The following is a 14,494-nucleotide window of genomic DNA, read 5'->3' as shown; positions in this document are numbered from 1 at the left end:
GATAGAGGAATGGCAATCTTCGGGTTTGTGCATCACAATGGGGCTTAGACATCTGGATGCCTAGATGGGAGCAGCAGTGCACATGCACAGAAGCAAAAACTTAGGCCTCAAGGGAGGTTAAGTAGCTAGAGCTTTTGGAGGCAGCTTAGTGGGGTTTTTGTGAATCCCAGTGGGACCTGCTTCTGGGATTTAGGCACCTGAAGTGGCAGGTAGGCATAAGTTATTTTGTGAATCATGCCCACTATGCCTGTGATATTGAGTGAAAGGCATAACAGCATCAATGTGCACTTCCTGATCTCCATGTGGAAAAAGCTTGATAGCACCTGCTCAAAACAAAACAAAAAAATTCCTGGACACTTTATTTCACAATCTCACTCTACACCCATAATCGACATGTTATTACCCATTTGACCCAGCAGGTGGTGCTTAAGTCATAATTTGTTTCAGTGTCCCAGGACTCTTGCATTTGTAGTTTGCATTTCCTTTTCAAGACTGAAGTTAATGTAAACGATGCAGTTTTTTCCCTCTCCCTTTAGAATGTGCTGGAGTAACAAAGAGTAATTGTTATGCAGTGTGAGGGACTTGATTTCCAACAGGGAGTGGTCTGAAGAGGAGCAGACTGACCAGAATAAACTATAAAAGCATTGATTGCTGGAATTCTGAAGGCTGGAGACGGAGCAGAGAACACGCAGCTCTCATCATGAACTTCCAGGGCATATTTTGTCATCTCTGTTTCTTTCACACTGGTAAGTGCCTGGTAATCTCGAGGGAAGAGTTCACTGGGCCACTTGGTACGTCTGGGGTTGACTAGTCTGTGAGATGATACAGCACAAAGAGAATTAAAATAATTTCAGAATCACTTTATTTCTGAAGGAAGGAGGGATATGGTGGGAAAACAGGCAGCTGAGTTATGTGCCTTGGATTCCCTCTGTACTTCTCATTGCTACTCAGTGAGTTCAGAAGCGTTAAAAAGCTGCTCGTGAGGAAGAGCAGGAAACATGAGGTGTTGTGTTATGTAAGTGTGTAGAGTGGAATGAATGGATTGTTAAAAAACTGGCTAAAATAGACCCATATTGGTGGAGGGACCGCAAAGACAATGGGAAACCCAACGAGTGAACAACTGATACGTACCCACGGAAATCTCTGCCAGGTGGAATATGTGAATTCAGCATGGTTCTGCAGGTGTTGGACAATGGACTGAAATGTGTCAGGTGGCTGGGATTAGAGTTGGCTTTTGGAAAGAGACAGCAGTTCTCAGGTGGGACTGACAAAGATGGAAAGGGCCAAAAATGGATTCCATGGTAGCTTGGCCAGGTGGAATACTGGCTTGGTCAGAATGGACTATGTCTTAACCTTTATTGCGCTATGCTAATAAATGCCAGTTGACTAATAAATTCTACTCTGTTTTAAAAAGGCTACCTGGTGTCTGCCAATACTTGCTGAGATGTATTGTTCCCTGAAGAGTGAAAAGAGTCTTGGTCAGAGACTATCTCAGTTGGACTTGCTGGGCAGAGCTCATGGGTGTGAAACAGGAGTGCTAGCACCAAGAGGCTCAGTTGCAGAAGTGTTGCAAACCCCTTGACCTACACTTAAGAACAAGTGGGACCCCCTTGGGGATCTGGCACACTTTTCCTCCAAAGGTCTGTTTAAAAGCTGGGGCATAGCATAGATTCTGTGGATCCATGATACCCTAATATCCCCAACCTTTTCTGTTATGTACCATGCTTTGTGTTGCCTTTCCTTCACCCCTGAGGTGATTGCATTTTTTATTATTATTTTTGTCATTGTAGTACCTAGGAGCCCCAGTTGTGGACCAGGGCCACGTTGTGCTAGGTGCTGTACAAACACAGGAAAAAAAATACAGTCCCTGCTCCAGAGAGCTTACAATCTAAGTATAAAACAAGAAACAGCAACAGATGGCTACAAACAGGAGGTAGAGTACAAAGAGACAATATTGTCTAAATAGACAGGACAGATACAGGGTGCAGGAAGGGGTAGAACACACAAACAGAGTGAACATGAGGTAGTGGCAAATGCCATGTTACATCCACAAATTTGTTTTCTTTTTTGAAGGAGTGTGTGGGTTTACTTAGGAGGGAATCAGCTGAAGGGGAGGGTGATGGGAGGGGGAAAATGTGGAGTGAATTTGTGGTAAAGAGATTGGAGGGGAGGGGAGGGGAGAGGGAGAGGTAGGGTTGGAGCAAACAGCCAATGAGCACAGGGCAGAAAAACAGTTTTGCTTGGAATGTTCAGGGGCTCAAAGGTGCATTGACTGTTCTTATGCCTACTGGATGGCTATTTCTCAAGCACTTTGAAATCTTTCAGAAAGAAAGATGCTCCGTTTATGTGTAAAATAATCTTGTTTTAGTCCTCTTTGAGATGGCTCTTGTTGAAAGTCCCACAGAATATCAATGGCCCCAGACATTCCCCTGACACGTGTAAGTTGCAGTATCTTACACCACTACTGCACAAACCTAGTATTGTTTTGTTGCTAAAGGAGTTAATCGGCTGTTTACCTGTCTGTCTAACATAGGGCCCAGGAATGTATTTCAAATAGAAGTTACTAGCCCCCACCACCTCATAGTTAGTGTACTTCTGTGGAAGACCAGAAAACTGAGTAAACTTGGGTTCAGAGACTAGCTTGCTGTTTTAATGCATGCTTGGCCAGCTGTAGCAGAGGACTCAAACCACAAGTCATCTCTATGTTTCTAGCCCCACCTCAAATAGGTTAACTCCCACTGGCAGACTAAAAGGCATCCTCTGTTACAAGTAGGCACCTGGCCAGATGCTGGGAGAAAAGCTGCAGTTTGGCAAGAGAGAAACTTCAGTTAAGCCCCTGTAAACAGAGTGAGGAAGAAAGAGGTGGATTCATGCTATTTCATTATTTCACTAGGAGCGTGGTGAAGCACTGGAATGCGTTACCTAGGGAGGTGGTGGAATCTCCTTCCTTAGAGGTTTTTAAGGCCTGGCTTGACAAAGCCCTGGCTGGCATGATTTAGTGGGTGCTGGTCCTCCTTTGAGCAGGGGGTTGGACTAGATGACCTCCTGAGGTCTCTTCCAACCCTGATATTTGATGATTCTATGATTACACATGCTAGAAGAATGTGGAGCTAGGCAGGAGCCTTTTATCTTTCATAGAATCATAGAATCATAGAATATCAGGGTTGGAAGGGACCCCAGAAGGTCATCTAGTCCAACCCCCTGCTCAAAGCAGGACCAATTCCCAGTTAAATAATCCCAGCCAGGGCTTTGTCAAGCCTGACCTTAAAAACCTCTAAGGAAGGAGATTCTACCACCTCCCTAGGTAACGCATTCCAGTGTTTCACCACCCTCTTAGTGAAAAAGTTTTTCCTAATATCCAATCTAAACCTCCCCCACTGCAACTTGAGACCATTACTCCTCGTTCTGTCATCTGCTACCATTGAGAACAGTCTAGAGCCATCCTCTTTGGAACCCCCTTTCAGGTAGTTGAAAGCAGCTATCAAATCCCCCCTCATTCTTCTCTTCTGCAGGCTAAACAATCCCAGCTCCCTCAGCCTCTCCTCATAACTCATGTGTTCCAGTCCCCTAATCATTTTTGTTGCCCTTCGCTGGACTCTCTCCAATTTATCCACATCCTTCTTGAAGTGTGGGGCCCAAAACTGGACACAGTACTCCAGATGAGGCCTCACCAATGTCGAATAGAGGGGAACGATCACGTCCCTCGATCTGCTCGCTATGCCCCTACTTATACATCCCAAAATGCCATTGGCCTTCTTGGCAACAAGGGCACACTGCTGACAGTGGACGAGAAGCTGGATATGAGTCAGCAGTGTGCCCTTGTTGCCAAGAAGGCCAATGGCATTTTGGGATGTATAAGTAGGGGCACTGCCAGCAGATTGAGGGACGTGATCGTTCCCCTCTATTCGACATTGGTGAGGCCTCATCTGGAGTACTGTGTCCAGTTTTGAGCCCCACACTACAAGAAGGAAAATTATTATTGTGAACTTGTAAATGGAATAATAAAGAAGACAATATGTATCCCTGAGCATCCATGAACTGCCTGATCACCTAACACAAACCAAACTGTCCCACTACAGGACGCCTTATCTTTTCTACTAAGTCTTCTGTTCATTTCCTCTGAAGCACCTGGCATTGGCCACGGTCAGAAAACAGGCTACTGGTCTAGATGGACCGTTGGTCTGACCCAGTATGGCCATTCTTATGTTCTTAGGGTCTCAGACCTCCTATAGCTTAGTGGCCTAGTGAGAAGCTTGCTTCTCTCTTCAGTAATGCATGTTGGTCTGAAAATTGGTTGAGAAATGTCAAGTTTCTGGGTCTTTTTTTCTAGTGACTTAGAAAAATCACTGGTTTCAGAGTAACAGCCGTTTTAGTCTCTAGTCGCAAAAAGAAAAGGAGTACTTGTGGCACCTTAGAGACTAACCAATTTATTTGAGCATAAGCTTTCGTGAGCTACAGCTCACTTCATCGGATGCATAAACTGGAAAATACAGTGAGGACATTTTTATACACACAGACCATGAGGAAAAAAAAAAGTGAGGATGTTATTATACACACAGACCATGAAAAAATGGGTGTTTATCACTACAAAAGGTTTTCTCTCCCCCCACCCCACTCTCCTGCTGGTACTAGCTTATCTAAAGTGATCACTCTCCTTACCATGTGTATGATAATCAAGGTGGGCCATTTCCAGCACAAATCCAGGGTTTAACAAGAACGTCTGAGGAACGGGGGGGAAGGAATAAAAAAGGGGAAACAGGTTACTTTTTATAATAATTCAACCACTCCCAATCTCTATACAAGCCTAAGTTAATTGTATCCAATTTGCAAATTAATTCCAATTCAGCAGTCTCTCGTTGGAGTCCGTTTCTGAAGTTTTTCTGTTGTAATATCGCAACTTCATGTCTGTAATCGCGTGACCCCCACGAACATGACACAGTTCTGTGGTGACCTAGAATCCTATTTTCGACGTCTCCGACTCAAGGAATATTTCCAACACACCTCTGAACAACATACTAATCCACAGAGACCTCCCTACCAACACTACAAAAAGCAGGATTCTAGGTGGACTCTTCCTGAAGGTCGAGACAGCAGACTGGACTTCTACATAGAGTGCTTCCGCCGACGTGCACGGGCTGAAATTGTGGAAAAGCAGCATCACTTGCCCCACAACCTCAGCCGTGCAGAACACAATGCCATCCACAGCCTCAGAAACAACTCTGACATCATAATCAAAAAGGCTGACAAAGAAGGTGCTGTTGTCATCATGAATAGGTCGGAATATGAACAAGAGGCTGCTCGGCAGCTCTCCAACACCACTTTCTACAAACCATTACCCTCTGATCCCACTGAGGGTTACCAAAAGAAACTACAGCATTTCAAGCTCAAGAAACTCCTAGAAAAATCACAAGATCAAATCCGCACAGACACACCCCTAGAACTCCGACCTGGGATATTCTGTCTACTACCCAAGATCGATAAACCTGGAAATCCTGGGCGCCCCATCATCTCAGGCATTGGCACCCTGACAGCAGGATTGTCTGGCTATGTAGACTCCCTCCTCAGGCCCTACGCTACCAGCACTCCCAGCTACCTTCGAGACATCACTGACTTCCTGAGGAAACTACAATCCATCAGTGATCTTCCTGAAAACACGATCCTGGCCACTATGGATGTAGAAGCCCTCTACAGCAACATTCCACACAAAGATGGACTACAAGCCATCAGGAACACTATCCCCGATAATGTCACGGCAAACCTGGAGGCTGAACTTTATGACTTTGTCCTCACCCATAACTATTTAACATTTGGAGACAATGTATACCTTCAAATCAGCGGCACTGCTATGGGTACCCGCATGGCCCCGCAGTACGCCAACATTTTTATGGCTGACTTAGAACAACGCTTCCTCAGCTCTCGTCCCCTAACGCCCCTACTCTACTTGCGCTATATTGATGACATCGTCATCATCTGGACCCATGGAAAAGAAGCCCTTGAGGAATTCCACCATGATTTCAAAAATTTCCATCCACCATCAACCTCAGCCTGGACTAGTCCACACAAGAGATCCGCTTCCTGGACACTACAGTGCTAATAAGCGATGGTCACATAAACACCACCCTATACCGGAAACCTACTGACTGCTATTCCTACCTACATGCCTCCAGCTTTCACCCTGACCACACCACACGATCCATTATCTACAGTCAAGCTCTACGATACAACCGCATTTGCTCCAACCCCTCAGACAGAGACAAATACCTACAAGAACTCTATCAAGCATTCTTACAACTACAATACTTACCTGTGGAAGTGAAGAAACAGATTGATAGAGCCAGAAGAGTTCCCAGAAATCATCTACTGCAGGACAGGCCTAACAAAGAAAATAACAGAACACCACTAGCCGTCACCTTCAGCCCCCAACTAAAATCCCTCCAACGCATTATCAAGGATCTACAACCTATCCTGAAGGATGACCCATCACTCTCACAAATCTTGGGAGACAGGCCAGTCCTTGCCTACAGAGAGCCCCCCTCAACCTGAAGTGAATACTCACCAGCAACCACATACCACACAACAGAACCACTAACCCAGGAACCTATCCTTGCAACAAAGCCCGTTGCTAACTGTGCCCACATATTTATTCAGGGGACACCATCACAGGGCCTAATAACATCAGTCACACTATCAGAGGCTCGTTCACCTGCACATCTACCAATGTGATATATGCCATCATGTGCCAGCAATGCCCTTTTGCCATGTACATTGGTCGAACTGGACAGTCTGTACGTAAAAGAATAAATGGACACAAATCAGATGTGAAGAATTATAACATTCATAAACCAGTCGGAGAACACTTCAATCTCTCTGGTCACGTGATTACAGACATGAAAGTTGCGATATTACAACAGAAAAACTTCAGAAACAGACTCCAACGAGAGACTGCTGAATTGGAATTAATTTGCAAATTGGATACAATTAACTTAGGCTTGAATAGAGACTGGGACTGGTTGAGTCATAAAAAGTAACCTATTTCCCCTTGTTTATTCCTCCCTCCCCCCGTTCCTCAAATGTTCTTGTTAAACCCTGGATTTGTGCTGGAAATGGCCCACCTTGATTATCATACACATTGTAAGGAGAGTGATCACTTTAGATAAGCTAGTACCAGCAGGAAAGTGGGTTGGGGGGAGAGAAAACCTTTTGTAGTGATAAACACCCATTTTTTCATGGTCTGTGTATATAATAACATCCTCACTTTTTTTTTTCCTCATGGTCTGTGTGTATAAAAACGTCCTCATTGTATTTTCCAGTTTATGCATCCGATGAAGTGAGCTGTAGCTCACGAAAGCTTATGCTCAAATAAATTGGTTAGTCTCTAAGGTGCCACAAGTACTCCTTTTCTTTTTAGTAAAATCACTGTCATCACTGGTTTTAGACTACTGACATCACTAGAGTTATTCCTGAGTTACAGTGATGTAAGTAACATCAGGCTCTCTGTCTTAGTAACTGGTGCAGTGCAAAGCAAAGTTTATAGGATTAGTGAGGTTGTTAGATTTGCAGCACCCAGAGTTTTTCAAACTGGAAAATTTGTCATAGCCCTGGCCTGTTGAGTGCTGGTGGAATAGTCTCAACAAAGGCAGCAAAGTCTGATACAGACTATAAACCGTACAGCCACTGTGGATGAGTACAAGCTATATTAGGTTTGGAGAGAGGCTAAAAGGGAGGAAGCCTCAAGTAGCAAGCGAATAAGAGCAAATCCTGACCCGGGTCCATAAAAAGTCAAAATTGTAAAAGTGTGTATTGAATTTTCATTTGTGAATAAGGCACATAGGCCAGCTACATGTACAAAACCTGGTTGTAGCTACTGATTAGTTGATATGCTCGTTTGTATGTACAGTTACCCAAGTTACATATGCAAATATCTGTTTACCCAAACAAGTGTTACAGTTTAGCTAGCAGGTACAGTTTAGATAGCCAGATCAGTTTCCTTCGTTGGTAACTGAAATCTACCATGTCTGACCTGTTCCCATGTATTTATTTGTATATCTCATTGAGTGACTGGGGAGAGGACCTCTTTCGGTCCAGTATCATGTCGGCAACTTTTCTCTTCTACTCTCTTCCAATTCTTATGCCATGGTCTCTGAGCATCAGGGATTGTTTGTTTGTTTGTTTGCTTGTTTAAGCTGCTAAAGGAACTGGGCTTGACCCAAGCCAGTACATAGTGCTATGCTAGATTGGGACTTCTCTATAGGAGCCATTTGCTGCACAGTGTAATTTTAAACAATTATTCCAGCTCTTAAGGTTGCGGATAAAACCTTCTGAGTGTGCCCCAGATTCATAGTGATTCTACAGACAGATGAATTCAACAGCTCTCAGGTCAAATGCTTCACTCTAAATATTACTACTCTTGCTATGTATGTAGTTTAAATAGATATTTCTTTTCTTCATGATAATAAAAAGTTAGATAAACCCAAGACACCATGTCTTAAGTGACTGGATTTTACTGCTGATAATTTACAATATCTCTAGCAATTTCAGGTTAACAAATCCTAGAAGGTACTCAGAGTAGGACAGTGCTAGCTACATCAAAGCTCAACTTTTTGCCACACAACTAAGGGAACTGTGGAGATTGAATAAATAAAATACAGAGGAATCAAGGTTGTATCATTTTCATAGGTGGTGTGGGTTCTTTGTATGCACTTATTTGCTTTGTCGTGCATGCAGCGCCTATATCAGCATGTGACAATATGAGAGATGGACCCAATCCTGCTCCCATTTACGTCAATGGCAAAACTCTCATTGATTTGAATGAAAACAGGAGTGGGCCCTAAGGCCATAGCTTTGAACAGGCCATGAATTTCTGTGGTCTGGCTCTTCTGTAATCAGTATGCAGGGAGCGCAGTTATAAAGGCATTGTTTGTTAACAGAGTTTTCCCTTGGTGCTTTGTTTCAGCTCTGAGCCTGCAGCATATGAGGTGGTGCACTGTCTCTGAACAAGAACAGGCCAAGTGTAATGACATGAGTGCAGCCTTCACTGATGCCAACATCTTTCCCAACGTATTGTGTGTTAATGGCGGCTCAGCCATTAACTGCATCCATATGATCAAGGTGAGTTTGAAGTCATTACATTAGTGTCGATATAGCTTCTTGCTATGCCTTATAAGGCCACTTCACCTTGCGTGGTCACTTAGAATATGTACTAAGTACTTATGCTACATGATCTGTTCGACCTTGTGTCACGGAGTCTCTGGGCGATGCTCTGGAACTACTCCATACAAAGCCAGTCAGGACTCTGGGGGAGCCTCCTCTCTGTCTCCAGGGCAAGAAGCTTACACAGCTTTGAACTTCCTGGGTTTGACCTTGGAGTATTCAGCATCCCCTTTTCACACTGTGTGCTTCCCACAGTGAGTCCGCACAGGCGGGGTTCCTGGGGAAGCCAGAGGGCCCTGCGCCCCAATTCCGCAGTCAGACGTGACTCTCAGCCAGCCAGTAAAACAGAAGGTTTATTAGATGACAGGAACACGGTCTAAAACAGAGCTTGTAGGTACAGAGAACAGGACCACTCAGTCAGGTCGGTCTTGTGGGGGCAGGGAGGCCAGAGCCCCATCTGGGCCTCCCTCCATTTCCCCAGCCAGCTCCAAACTGAAACTCCCCCACCCCTCCTCTGGCCTTTGTCTCTTTCCCAGGCCAGGAGGTCACCTGATCTCTTTGTTCTCTAACACCTTCAGTTGGCACCTTTGCAGAGGAGGGGCCCAGGCCACCAGTTGCCAGGAGACCAGGTGTCGACCATTCTCTGTGCGGACAGCATCACACTGGCCCTCTAGGGCTCTACAACAATCACACAGCTTATCCCACCACCTGAGGCACCCACACAGTATTCAGAGAAAACATTAAGAACATTCCTACTTTGTCACATCTTGCATTTAGCTGTGACACTTAGGGTACCTTTCCCAGACCTAAAGAAGAGCTCTGTGTAGCTTGAAAGCTTGTCTCTTTCATCAACAGAAGTTGGTCCACTAAAAGCTATTACCTCACCCACCTGGTCTTTCTTTACTGGAAGATAAGCAACAGAGCGAAAACAGTTGTTCCAGTCACTTAAGTTGACTGTTCTACATCGAGTTTCTGATAAAATCAGGCAGAAGAGTATTCTTGTACAGGTGTTTATACTTTTAAAGATCCCCTGCCTTGGGAGTTTGTTTGTTTGTTTGTTTGTTTGTTTGTTTATTTTTGCATTCAGTAGATAAGACTGAGGTTTAAAACAAAAGATGGTCCTGTCTTTTCTGTTCAGACAGAAATTTTGTAACCCAGTCACTGGGGATATGAACAAGAACCTTAAATCTTCCCTTTAAAAGAAAGATCCTCTAATTCAGGCAATTGTATAACACCCTCCTTGGAAGGTAGTTGTGGAGGGGTAGTGAAGGGGCAAGAGCTTAGAACCACAGTATTGGAAATTAGGAAATCTTTAATTCTGGCATAGACTGCCTCTGTGGCTACAGACATGTCACTTAACCTCTCTGCCTCAGCATCCTTATCTGTAAAACAGGGATAATTCTAACTACTTACCACATAAGCTTGCTGTGAAATTTAACTAGAGGGTTGTAATCTTTGTTGCTTCTGTCAGCAGAGCTCATTGTGCACAACATGAGCTTCTTGCATCCCTCCATTCTCCCCCCAAAGCTCTGTGTGTGCCACCTTCCCACCCCGCTCCATTTCAGGGACTTCCTGCAACCTCTCCCGTCTCATTCAGGTCCCTGCTTCCCTTTCCTTTTGGGCCCTTGCTTTCCTCTCCATACTGTACGCCCACCCCTGTTTGGGTCCCTGGTTCCACCCATCCCCAACTGAAAGCATTAGAGGGAGGATTTGGGGAGGAAAGTGGGGGTAGGGACAGCAGAGTAGGGAAGAGAAATCAGAGACCCGGAAAGTGAGGCGGGGAAGGGTTGGGGTGGGGTGACTGATTTGGGAAGCAGGGATCTGGAAAGTGGGGGAATGGAAGTGGAGAAGAAGAAGGGACCCAGAGGGAAGGGAAGTTGTGTGGAGTGGGGAAGCAGGGACCTGGAATGGAATGGGGGTCAGGGAGGGAGAAGCAGAAACCGGGAGCCATGGGTGTGTGTAAAGATGAAGCAGAGATCTACAGCTCAGCTTACATAAGCAATGAAAAGGAGTACTTGTGGCACCTTAGAGACTAACCAATTTATTTGAGCATAAGCTTTCATGAGCTACAGCTCACTTCATCAGATGCATACTACATGCCTCCAGCTTTCACCCCGACCACACAACACAATCCTGTGGTATGAAAGCTGGAGGCATGTAGTATGCATCTGATGAAGTGAGCTGTAGCTCATGAAAGCTTATGCTCAAATAAATTGGTTAGTCTCTAAGGTGCCACAAGTACTCCTTTTCTTTTTGCGAATACAGACTAACACGGCTGTTACTCTGAAACCTGTCATAAGCAATGAAGTATATTTCTCCACAGGGTTGGCCTGATTCCTTCCTGCGCAGAGGTGGAAGTGTCCAGGGTGCCATGTAGTACCCTGAGTGAGGAGCTGCTGTTGCTGTGTGGGGAGCTGAGCTTGTCTCTGTCTATCTTTGAGTTTTCAGATTTTCAACAAAAATCAATAGATGTCTGCCTTTTGATGCCTAGAACATTCCATGAAATTTTGGCATTGATTAGCTTTGGTGTTCAGAAGTTATCAGACAGAGAAATGCCATCAAGTTGAGTGTCGTGTCTTGCTTCTCTCGGTCAATTAATAAATATGCGTAAAGCACTAGGAACAGAGAAAGTGCCAGAGTAGAGCTAAGTGTTATTAATACCCTACAGTACATGTATATGCACAAACAGCAAAAAGGCTTGGTAGGCAGCACTAATGGGGGTTAGTCCAGAGGGCTTGGTCATATTGCTCAGCCTCAGTGGAACAGATAATACTTCATTCACATACATTATTTGTGACCTTGGGAGGGAGCAGGTCATTTCTGTGCCCCATCTGCAGAAGAGGGATAATTATACTTCCTTACCACATAGTGAGGCTTAATTAATACATGCTTATAATTTTTTTTGATATCCTGATATGCAAGCTGCTAAATAAATGCAAAATATTAATCCTGAGCTAAATCTTGAAGCCTACTCAAATTTTACTAAAGCCATACTCAAATTCCTGGGGCTGACTAAAATTGAAAGAAGAACCTTGGGATTTGATCTTATAAAAATAGAAGACACTTTACCCAGCAATAAAATGCAGCTGCTTCTGTGATGCAAGGGGAAAAGAATGCAAGATCTAACTCATGTGCTGAATGTAATAACCCAAGTGGATCCCGATCAGCACATGCCCAGGGAAAAATTCTGTCATGCAATTTCTAAGAGATTTTGTTGCAGACGGATAAACACAAACTGCAGTGGTCTAGCAATTCCTTTGCACTTCCAACACAAAGGCTACAACAACCGAGCTGAGAAGGATCATGATATGAGATTGAGAGTATCAGGTTCTGGGTTGGTATGTAGATACCCTCTTCATGACATTCGTTATTTCCACTTATCTGGAGCAACAATAAACCAGAGTAATCGCAGAGCTGTGACATTGTGGTATCTGATAGAGAAAAGATTTAGGAAGCAGACTACCCCAGGTTCATACACTGAGATGTGAAGTTTCCACAAATTAAGCTCAGCAGATCTAATTCTCTTGGGGTGGTATTCACAAGGGAGATTTAGGCATCTAACTGCCATGTGACAGGGTCAGCCATCTCCCAAGCACCCCTTTGGGGCCAGAGATGGCTCTGCAGCACCGTGCCTCAACTTCTCTGGACTCCTTAATAAACTCCACAAGTATGGGCCAGTGCTGGAGATGGGGGTTGGCCCTCCAGCCACGTCACAAACCAACTAAAAAAGTCTCAACAAACAAAAAGATCTTCCACGTTTCATGGGCTTTTCTTCAGTCTGCCTTCTGGGCCCTGTTCTCATCATCTGTCTGGGCTGCCTTTAAGTCTTTCCCCCTCTCCAGTATAGAGCACTCAGCCCCCATGCTGGTTCCCCTCGAGTACCATTCTCCTGCAGACCCTGGAGGTGACTAAATTAGCTAGTTACCTAAAGTTTGGAAGCTGAGCTGCCTAAATCCTGCATTGCCAGGCAGTTTAGCACCTAATCCATGCCTAAACCCTGGCATGATTCACAATCTGGTAAACATGCTCAGAGCACAACTAAACCTCCTGTTTACTGGATCAACTCAGAAGTTTCCCTCCTGCTTACTGGATCAACTCAGAATCCTGCAGAGAGTTGACACAAATAGATAGCTTTTTGATACAAGGAAACTTAGCACAGTTATGCCTCAGGCGCAGCTCTGTCCTTGAGGCTGGTTTTTTTTTTTTCTTTTTTTTCCTTGTGCTAATGATCTACTAAACATTTGCTCATTGCTGTGCTACATATAGGACTGCATGTGATCTCTGAGCCTGCAGATATACTGAACTCTGCTCTCTGAGGAGGGGAGGGAAGGGCTAGTGTTGTAGGTAAGGGTTGTGGATAGAGGTCTGCTGTTTTATAGTGCCACGTTACCTGGACTTAGTTCCACCAACATGCTTCATACTAAGGGTAAAGTACAACATAATTTCCATCAATAGCCTAAGCTATTTCAAAAGCATTTGCTAAATGCTCCATTCTTTTGTTCCTAACTAATATCCAACTAAAATAGAATCAGCATTGAGAGTGGGCAGATAGATACTGTGATGGGAACTTTACAAATACCGTGGGACAGACAGACAGGGTTTCTCTGAAAACAGTAAACATGATAAAGTAGTGCCCTGCTAATATATTTATCAAAACTCCGATGTGAAATACTTCCATGGATGTTTTTCCCTAGATGTCTCCCACAAAAGTATCACTGACATCAACAATACATAAGGCAGTACTGCAACCAGCATTTATTATGTGGATATAATCTGGGTCAGAAAAGAAATTAGGGCTGATAAAAAGTTTCAGAATACAGCAAATAAAAATATCCTTGGATGAGCTTCCTGGGGGTACAGCATATACATAAACATCTCAGCTGATAATGGCCAAACTGTAGAGTGAATAAAAATGTAGCAACAAGTGCAAGTTGTGGGTTGAGCCCCAGAAATCAGGGCTCTTGAAACGACTGCATATAGGGCACTGATAAAATTTAAGGTGTCTCTGCTCCACCATCAGGCCAAACACAATCTGCCATAACAGAACCTCTTGCTCCTCCTACTTCCTCTTTTACTTCATCTTAGGTCACAAGTACTATAGGCATTAACCAAACTTGCTTGAGATATAAAATAGACTAATCACTGAGGACATTGGCCCTATAACTGTTATCAGACAGAGAATGTATATTCTTAGCTGATTGGTAACATAATTTCCTTGACGTACACAGTGATTAGTCTATCCATTGGTGCTTAGCCCCAGACTAGGGTTTCCAGGTGTCCAATTTTCAACCGAACACCCAGTCAAAAAGGGACCCTCTCCAGCCCGGTGAAAATGTGTGAGTGA

At 44.2% G+C, this 14,494-nt stretch overlaps 1 protein-coding gene across 1 annotated transcript in view; it reads left to right on the top strand.

Moving 5' to 3' along the window:
- Positions 1–484: 484 nt before the first annotated feature.
- Positions 485–14,494, top strand: part of MELTF (melanotransferrin) — a 75,003-nt gene continuing 60,993 nt past the window's right edge. The window contains exons 1-2 of the mRNA XM_084638779.1: positions 485–746; positions 8,954–9,108. Coding sequence (XP_084494905.1) covers positions 701–746; positions 8,954–9,108 — 201 coding nt within the window. The 5' untranslated portion in view covers positions 485–700. The remainder of the gene's footprint in view (positions 747–8,953; positions 9,109–14,494) is intronic.

Source organism: Lepidochelys olivacea (genome assembly GCF_965140295.1).
Source record: "Lepidochelys olivacea isolate rLepOli2 genome assembly, chromosome: 9".
NCBI classification, from domain to species: Eukaryota; Metazoa; Chordata; order Testudines; family Cheloniidae; genus Lepidochelys; species Lepidochelys olivacea.
This window is presented reverse-complemented; position numbering and strand designations above follow the sequence as displayed.